The 9,864-nt window shown below is 30.8% G+C and overlaps 1 protein-coding gene across 2 annotated transcripts in view; it reads left to right on the forward strand.

Moving 5' to 3' along the window:
* The window catches only part of LOC105451763 (monocarboxylate transporter 8-like), an 86,015-nt gene that overhangs the window by 66,513 nt on the left and 9,638 nt on the right, over positions 1–9,864 (forward strand). The window contains exons 1-3 of one of the 2 annotated variants that reach the window (XM_011692427.1): positions 5,221–5,690; positions 7,295–7,649; positions 8,000–8,175. The exons of the other annotated variant lie outside the window; for it this stretch is intronic. Coding sequence (XP_011690729.1) covers positions 7,477–7,649; positions 8,000–8,175 — 349 coding nt within the window. The 5' untranslated portion in view covers positions 5,221–5,690; positions 7,295–7,476. Of the gene's footprint in view, positions 1–5,220; positions 5,691–7,294; positions 7,650–7,999; positions 8,176–9,864 lie in introns of those variants that run through there. 2 annotated transcript variants of the gene reach the window in all.

The following is a 9,864-nucleotide window of genomic DNA, read 5'->3' on the forward strand; positions in this document are numbered from 1 at the left end:
TACCAATAAATTTCACTAATGAAATGATTTACCTTCTAAATTGTTTCTGGGAAAGCAATTAATACTTAATAATATAATAATATAAATTATGTAATTTAATTATATAATATTATTAATACTACATTGTAATAATATATTAATAATTTAATATTAATTATATTATGCTATTAAGAAATTAGAGACTGAAAAGTAAATCAATAAAGGCCTGCTCTATGTATATAATACATGAGTTTTACATAAAACACAATTTATAGCTTTTTATATTTTATTATAAAAATATCACAAATTCTATAAAGTTAAGATATAAACATTATTACATTTATGATTTTATAGATGATTTAACTTTTATCATATGCGTTAAACACGTGTTTAGTTTAGATATAAAATATATTTTTTTTGTAAAAAAATAATATTGGATTAGTGAAAAAATTATTGAAATGAGTAAATAGTGTATAATATTGAATTCGTATAGTTTTCTAACTGTTTCTAATCGTTTTTTCGCGAGTCCAATACTATTTTTTCATAAGAGTTAATTCTTAAATCAATATTTATTTTTGATCTCACGTGCTCTAATTTAACTAGTTCTAAAAAACTTATAAATTATCTTACACATAAAATGTTATACATTTTTATTATAATGTTATAGTATAAAAATTAGATACTTTTTTAAAAAGTTTTTGTAGCAATATCAAACAACATATAATTGCTGATCTTAAAAGATGTAACTACAAAAGAACTCTGTGTAAGTTTGGTCAAATATATCGCTCCTCTAAAAAAATCGTATCGATCTTTCGGCTCGTTACACTCGTTGATTAAGACAACAAACAACGTTTGGCGAACGGACGACGAAAACTGTTCACTATTCGAAAGCTGTTCACTACTCGAGCTATCTTCTTTCCTTACACGAGAAGTGCTTAACAATTCAATGGCAATCTAACTGAGTGACTCATTCCTTCTTTCGAAAGTTACGATCATCCTCTTATCTTTTCTCTTTCTACTCTATGCGTCTCTCTGTTTTCAAATATGCATCTTTCACTCTTTCCTTTCATGAATGCAAAATTGAAAAGAACGATATTCGATAAGAGCAAATCGATAAATATATAAATTAAATAGTTATTTCTTCTGATTCATTAGTAATAATTTACATATGGAAAAGAGAGAATAAAGATTTTCTATATACAAAGTATTATTCGTTAAAAATAAAATATTAAATGCCTGATTGTTTTGATTTTAACATAGCTATTGTATTCCTTATGTATACAATGTATGTATTAAAGAAACTTTTTTTTTATTTGTAACTAATAGAATTAAATAAAAAAAAGTCAGTATTTAGTTGAAAACTAAATTTCAAGTGAACAATTATTTTTTATTACCTCCTTAATGCTCGCATTTAATTCCCTCAGATAAAATCCTTCTATCGATGCGCGTAATCCCCTCTCACTGGCAATCGGAAACATTGATGGCAATTCACGAAAATCTTGGAGCTCCCGCTCGAGAAGTTAAAAGCGGATTACCGTGAACTCGGCTCATCACGATCGCCATCGTACGACTTATCCGAGTTCACCTCCACCTATTCTCCTCAAGAACCTTGGCATTGAGATTTTCTCGTCGCGTTGTGTCCACCCGTATGAACAAATTGTCCCGTCCAGAATAGCGGAAAGTTATTAATGTACCGATCTTAGTGTATTTGACGAGATTAGCGAATTGAGAATAAATAAGATAATAAAACGGACACTTGGAGATACCAATTTTACTATTAATCGTAAGAAACACACAACAATCCTCGTTAACTGGATCGCTTTTGCTTCTTATTCTTTCGTTCCCATAACTCAGCCTCGTTAGATAATAATACCCTGAATACATGCAAGCAAGAGAGTTTAATGGACTATTAACTCTTTATCTCATCTTTACTTCACTATCTAAAAATGGCGCTCTAATGTATTACAATGTGTATACAGTGAGATTTATGTATACAGTATGTATATACATGAGATTTTTTTTATTAATATTACATTCAAATTAAATGTTTCTAATTTTTTGCAATATTGTTCATATTGTACTTTTTGACAAATTTTATTTGCCGTTATAATATATAATTTATTATTAAATAAATAATTAAATTTTGTTAATAACAATATAGAACGCGAAGCATTTTGAAATCCCTTTTACAAAATTTTTGTTAATGCAAATTACGACTTGTCATATATTTCATAACACTGGTATTTCATAACTACTTAGTACTTATTTGTTTAAATATTGATAAATGACAAATAACGGTGATCGGGTTTAATTTTTCTTGTGCGATCGATGAGTTCGGGCATCACGTAACATACGAATTTTGTGCACCATAAAATTCCTGATTTTCCTGATTTCTGAGTCAGAACATGATCGAACGTAGAAAAAATCGACAAACTACAAGAAGGAACGATCGCCTTTCAGAAACAGTAATAAAATCATGGCTCGCTTTACCATCGTCGCCCAGAGCGCTCGGATTTTATGCTCTAATCATCGCAGGGGATCCGACAGGATTCGATCTCGTCGAAACGACTGCGAGAATAGAGCACTTGAAACGCTCGAGATGCGTTTTGTGGAGACAACAACGTGATTAGCTAATGCCATCTCTTTGAGAGAAAGCGTTTAGGATGACGAAATCCTGCCGCAACTCGCGCGGGATTTATAATGGCATGTGATTCGACAGCTGCAACGTGGTTCCGCAGTATAAAAATAGACATCGCCGCCGACGCCGTCTTAACGATACGGAAAGCAATCTGCAAAAATTATGCGCACGATATTTACGTAACGACTGATAATCTCAATCACTTATATTTAGCGCTTTGATGTACTGTTATACGTTTAGCAAATATTGTTAAGCACCGTTTACAACGCGCGTAACAATATGTATATGTAAGACATTTGCATTAACAAACATTTTTGTAAAAGGGCTTTTAAAATGCTTTGCGTTCTATATTGTTATTTGTATTAACAAAATTTATTTATTTAATAATAAATTATATATTATAATAGAATATAAAAATCGGCATTAAAGTCATGGTAAAATCATTCTAGCACGTCTAACAAATATTAATAATACTGAAATACTAATACTACTTACTAAGCAAACAATTAGTAGGAACAATAAGTTAACTACACAGTTACGTTTAAATTACGTTTAATAAACGTAAAAAATCGTGTAATAAATGTATAAACTAAGAAATAATCGTTGAAAGTTTTATAGTTTTAAAAGTATATAAAATAAAAGTATAAATTATAATTTTAAAATTTTTGTGCTTGTTTGAATTCTTAATTTTTTAATCTAACTCGTCGTATAGAACGTGGCAATTGAATGAAGAATTGAATAATAAATAATGCTGGTGTATTAAATCGACGAATTATTGTTTCAACATTATTATTGCATAAAGATCATTAAACTCATAATTTAGGTTACATAGTGTAAAAAGCAAGGAACAGGATGTACGCGACGGAAGGAATGCCACGATCTTTCAGACGATCGACGCCTATCCAAGCGTGCAACAAAAGGTGCTCTCACGAAACCGTCGAAACTTTTTCCTATATATAACGTTTATTTTACGACCCTCGCTATAGCGATGATAGTCTATTCAGCACCGATTTATCATGTCACTTGAATTATTGCATTTGAATCGTTTTTTTTCCTATCTCGATTTTCATATATCAAAATTGTAGGTAAAAAGAAAAGTTTATTAACATGATATATTATTCTTTCATATTTTATGTATTAATTTGACTTTTATAGGCTATTAATGTCATAAATTATAAAATTATACTTTTTTAAATAAATAATAAAAAATTTCGCAAGATATTTTCCCACAATTAACATAACATAAACTATTGAATACAAATTCATTATTTATTAAAAAGAATTTAATTCATCATGAATCATGTATTAAATATTGAGGCGTTAGCAATAAGCCACTTAGAATTTCAACAAAATTAATATAATATATATTTAAAAATATTATTTTAATAAAAAACAAATAGCAAATATGATATAAATATATTAATACACATTGTATGTATATGTACAGATTAGACGTTTCTGATAACGTCATTTATCATTACTTTTAAGCAATCATTTTACATTTTATAAAATAAGTTGCCCAGCGACGTATTCTCACGCAAATTATGCCAAGATAAAGTTGTAAAAGAACATCTCATTAAATGGATGGCAAATAATTTCAGGGTGGGCAAAGCGATACGCGTATCGAAATGTACCCCTCTTGTAATTGATGTGGGACTCATGGTTACCCGTGGTTTGCTTCTATTTTGCATAATTCACAAAAGCACCGACGCATATTTTATACCGTTCAATTACGCAATGATCGTATCGCTATAATAATGTAATCGTATCAGGATATCGTAAACCGATGCTGTATCCATGGTGTATTCTAACTGCTCAATTACCATACAGCGGATTCCTCGGACATATGAAAACCTGTCGTCAAGATCAATTTCATTTAATTTTTAATTTTGTAACACTAATTACAGTTTTTGCGCGTTTCTAGTTCTAAATTTTCTTTGCTCATTATCATTTTTTAACATTTGGTTGAAATTGATAAATGGCGAGATTTTTGTCAGAAATTTTATGAGAATCGAATACGCTTCTTTGCGTGAAAATTAAATTTACTCGAGCTAATCACGTTTACACAGTCGACTACTTTTCGAAAAATACCGCCTGTGTAATTAATCTGAGAGAAGAAGCCAGAAGTTTTTCGCGAACCGAATCGCACTTATCTTCTAATTTTGACAAGTTAATTTAATGTTATTTGTCTTGTATGAGAATAAGTTTTCGGCGAGTTGACTCTGTTGAGAACGTATCACGTTCGCGAGATATAACTACGATAAAACTGGTCGATCGCCAGCAAATAACATCGTTACAGATCAAGGTTTTATCTTATTTTATATTATAGTGAATCCCATCGCGATCCCCATTGCTCAGGAAAAGCACGTGGCGAACCTAAGGGAACGAGAGGATTGGTCCACTGGTTTCCCCTACGCAAGCTCAGTTCGCGGAGCGTGCGTCTCTTCTGATCCACCTCTATGAACCCAGTCGGTGTTTGGCAACGCGTCTCTCATCTAGTGTTCCAGCGATCCCTCCGATCGGGACACGCGATACGGGACCCGGAACGTGCGGCTAAATTATTGCTGTTACGGATAAATGATTCCGAATATTAATTGCGTCGGTGTGCAACGCTCTCGTCGCAATTCAATATATAAAAAATACCAATCGATATAAATCACGCGTAAATTGAAGAAGTTTATCGCATCCCTAATAATAAAATATAATTTACACTATAAATATAATATATATAATAAAATATAATTTACACTATTCGATATAACAGGAAGCAATAATAGTAAGCGATAAAAATAGAAGCAGAATTTTGTGTAAAGGCGAGGCAAAAGAGGAGATTGTTATTTCAAAAGAGAAAGAGAGACAACTCCAGTAAAGTGATCGTGCCACGCACATTTTGGGTATCATTGTTTCGAGATCCCGCGTTACGTAGCACCGTTGACCCCCTTACGTTGAAACTGGCCGTATGGCTATATTTTTATCGTGGCAACGTTACCGGCACGCAAATTATAGTCGAGTTTCCCCGGAGTCGCGTTGGCGGGATGTTACGTTAAATCTCTTTGATAGTAATACAGATTAAGTAAGATTAAAATAAAATCTCTACACTGATAAATTTATAATGTCAAACTGAACCTTATTTAAGTCGCTACTGCTCCTACTTAAAAATAGGAAGTTTTAACTAAAACAATATAGTTTTTTTTTAATAAAACAATGAAATTTAATCCATATTTGGGTTAAATTTCATTGTTTTATTGAACTGTTTTAAATTATTTAATTCCATTGTTTTAGTAAAAAAGAATTATTTATTAAGTAAGAGCAGTGGCGACTTAAATAATGTTTAGTTCGACACTATAGATTTAACAGTGTATTATTGTTTCAGAATAATGTGTTATTCAATAGATATTAATTTCTTTTAATTAATTTATATGAGTTCTTAAAAAATTATTTTATGATCTAAAATTGCAGACAAAACCTTAAAAGTCTGAGAAATACACGTCAGAAAAAAAAATTTTTTAAATATTTTTTAAAAAACATATACATTCACATGTGTATGTTCTTTACATATTACTATATTTTAAATTATTATACATTCATACTTAAATGTTATTCTAATTAAATATTAAACTACTTAATATCTATCATTCATTTGTATTAAAATATTCCAGGATTAATAGAATTTAGGGAAGCTTCTATATGCAAATCGTGTTGTAAAATTTAGGCCGAACCGCGTTCTAAAATTTGGCTTCATTTTAAAATTCCAATTTAACCCAAATCAAATAAAGGAAAATGCCGAAGCGATTTAATTTCGGGACCGGGGAAAGTATTTCCAGAAAAAGTTTCTATGGCGCGTAACTGTCACGGCAAATTTCCTTGAATACGAGAATATTAAATGCGAGATATACGTCGAGTGCGTAAGTCGTTCGAAGCGCTGCGAAGTTACGGGTCGTTTACCCTCTCTCGAAATTACACAATCGCTGAATTAGCAGGACTGGCCATGCTAAAAGCACGATGTACTCCGGCCCGTTTCTCGTTTTCCTTCTCATCCTCATTTTTTTCCTCTCCTTCTTTCTTTATTTCCTTCTCAGTTATGTCGGATTCGTAACCCACCTTCCACTCACAATTCTGCAAGCCTCCTAGCTTTCCTTTATAAACCCTGTTTATCTAGCTTTTAACATAATGCACTTACATATGTATATAACCGCCGCTATACGAACGCCACTATAACGATGAAACTCACGACTAGAAATGCGCATTATCTCACGGACTTCAATTATCTCCTTTGATACCGACTTTAATGTACTTTCTATAATAAACATCCCTTCTATAATTAACTGTTTCTTTAATATTATAAATACCACGAAATGCAATACAAAACAATACAAAATTAATTTAAACAATTTAGATACATGGGCTCACTAGAATATATTAAAATTAATTTAATTTCTGAAAATTCTTTTTATACCATTTGCTTAAAGATTGTTTTGATTATTCTGGTTAATTACATCGTCAACGTGATAAAAATAAATAATGAAATAAATAAAAATAAAATCTAGATAATCGGAATTTGAAATTAATCTGCTGCTATTACTGATTCGTTTATAATTTAACACCACAAAAAATTTCCAAATGTTCTACTTGATCTCATATTATAAACACAATCTAATGTTCATTTCCGTTTTTTAGTAAATTATAAGACAACTAAAAATGCGAATGATATTTAAATCACAACTGAACAAGAACGCCAATGGAGAGCAATAAAATCATATCATGGCGAACGAGCAGCATCTGATAAGAATGAACATTATATCGACATCAAAGAAAATAGTCGCGTATCGGTGCCGAAGAGTCGTTCTCTAAATCGCGGAATGAAGTACCGTGAGCGGAACGGAAGAGTTGTCGTTCAAAGTCCCGCTTACGAGGATAGCGGGGTCGCGATTTCCGGCGAACTCGGCGAGCCTTCCTTCTCCGGGGAATGCGAGGGAATAGTATCCCTTCAGGCGCCTAAGGAAATCGAGGAAGATGCAAATCCTGATCCTAGGTTTGAACATACAAACTATTGCAAACTGGAATGATTTTTCCGCGTCAGACCAAATTGAATAAATATATCGCAAATTTAACTAATTCGCCGTTTGCATCGATCTATGATTTCTCTTCATTGAAGTCGAGTCAAGTTAATTGAAGAAATTAGTTATTAATGCACAATAATTTAAAATAATTATCAGATACTTCAATACTTAAAAATTGATATCTACATCAAGTTCTATTTTTTTAATCAAATGCCATTGTAAGGCTAATTTGTGGTAATAAAATCTAATCATATTTCCAACGTGAATATTGTGTGTAACGCGACGTCGGCCGGACGTGATCTTCAAATTTCATATATGTCAGGTATGCCGCGCGTTGCACTATAAGACAACATTATTATCCCGAAAATGGTTGGGGCTGGGTCATCGTCGTGACGGGTGTCATGGTGCAAATTCTCGCCACGGGAATACATGGAGCCGCCGGGGCTTGGTTACTGGTTGATGGGACAAAGAGATATCGTCAGACTCTTCTTAATGTAGGTACGTGACGCAACAAATACGCAAGTATCGTTAACAATATTTCTTGTCCAGCTTCATTAAAGAAGATGACTGTTTTAAACTTGGTACAAAATACACAAAAACTAAAGAAGCTATATATTTGAAACTCATTAAATATACATATATTTGCTTCTCGCAATTACAAAATAGTCAATACTTTTATAAAATATAAAATTTATTTATTTTATAAATAAAATATATGCTTCTACATTTTTTAAATTGTCATTTTTTATATAAAAGCGGAATAAAAATAATAATTTAAAAAATATAAAACATGAAATTTACTTGTTTTATAAATGAAATATATGCTTCTATATTTTTTAAATTGTCATATTTTTATATAAAAGCGAGATAAAAATAATAATTTAAAAAATATAGTAAGATAAAAAATAGATCTTTAAAAATATATCATCTTCATTTTTATAAGAATATTGACTAATATAATTTTTTTTAAACAGACTTTTTCTAACATTGTATTGCTTGAGCTTGATCTATATAAAATAAAAAGTATTTTACGTAAATAATAAACTGAAGTTTTCTAATCGTATTAAAAAGACGTACGCGTTTTATAAAAATAATAAATTTAATTTAATATAAGTATAATATAAGTCTACTGAAATGATATTATCTTCGACATGAAACATCGAAAATACACTTTCAATTTTATCGTTGGGAAAGAAATGAAACATAAGGTCGCATTCTCAAGTGGTTTCCAATACTTCTAAGCACAACGCCAGCAGCATTTTCGAGTTGCCTCTTTAAGAGCTTGGCCTCGTATTACTCGCGAAGAATTGCGTCACAAACGGATTATTATCGTCCTCGTAAACGCGAGCCTGCCGGCTGCGATTTATTTTTAATGATTTTTTGCGTGTTGAGTATCTTTAAGCCTAACGAGTTTCGTTAATCCTGCGATACGCAAAATCACGTTCTGAAAAAGTTCTGTAATTTTGACGACAAACAGAAATCCCAAGGAACAAGCGAAAAAAAATGGATTATGTTTTTTAACAAGAATCTCAAGCATTTGAAAAAAGCGAAAAATGCTCTAATTAATTATTATGTCTCGGAAAATGTAATAAAGGATATATATTTGTTAATTCTTTTAGCATGTTTAAAATGTTTGATAGAAAACTCTTTTACTTTATTAATACATAATGTCAATTGTATTATATATCATGTTTTGATGTTATGTTTGGATGAGGCAATAACTCTATTATCACTTTTAATATCTAACTACAAGAGTAAAAGGAAATCTAACAGAAATTATATACAGAAACAATCGTCTTAATGCTCTTTTTCTTTTAAATGGAATATCTTTAAGGTTCTGAAGGTCAATTTAGATTTTTAAGTGGAACTGTATGACTTTTTTTTACATATAATGATTCTAGTTATTTTGCATGTAAGGAAAAATTATACAATTTGCAATATGCAATTACCAGGGTAGTGGCTAGGTTGGGTAGGTTGGGTAGTGGTTAGTTATTATAAACAGATAAAAGTTAAGTTAAAAAGTGAAAAAGTTAAATAATTTTAACTTAACTTAGTTACATTTTTTAGGCTCTTAACTTTTAACTTAATTTAGTTACATTTTATCGGTAACTATTAACTTTTGATCTAACTTTATTGAAGTTACATTTTTAGTGCTTCTTGTAAACCCAAAATAAAATACATGTCTAA

Source organism: Wasmannia auropunctata, unplaced genomic scaffold (assembly GCF_000956235.1).
Source record: "Wasmannia auropunctata unplaced genomic scaffold, wasmannia.A_1.0 LD336045.1, whole genome shotgun sequence".
Lineage (NCBI taxonomy): Eukaryota > Metazoa > Arthropoda > Insecta > Hymenoptera > Formicidae > Wasmannia > Wasmannia auropunctata.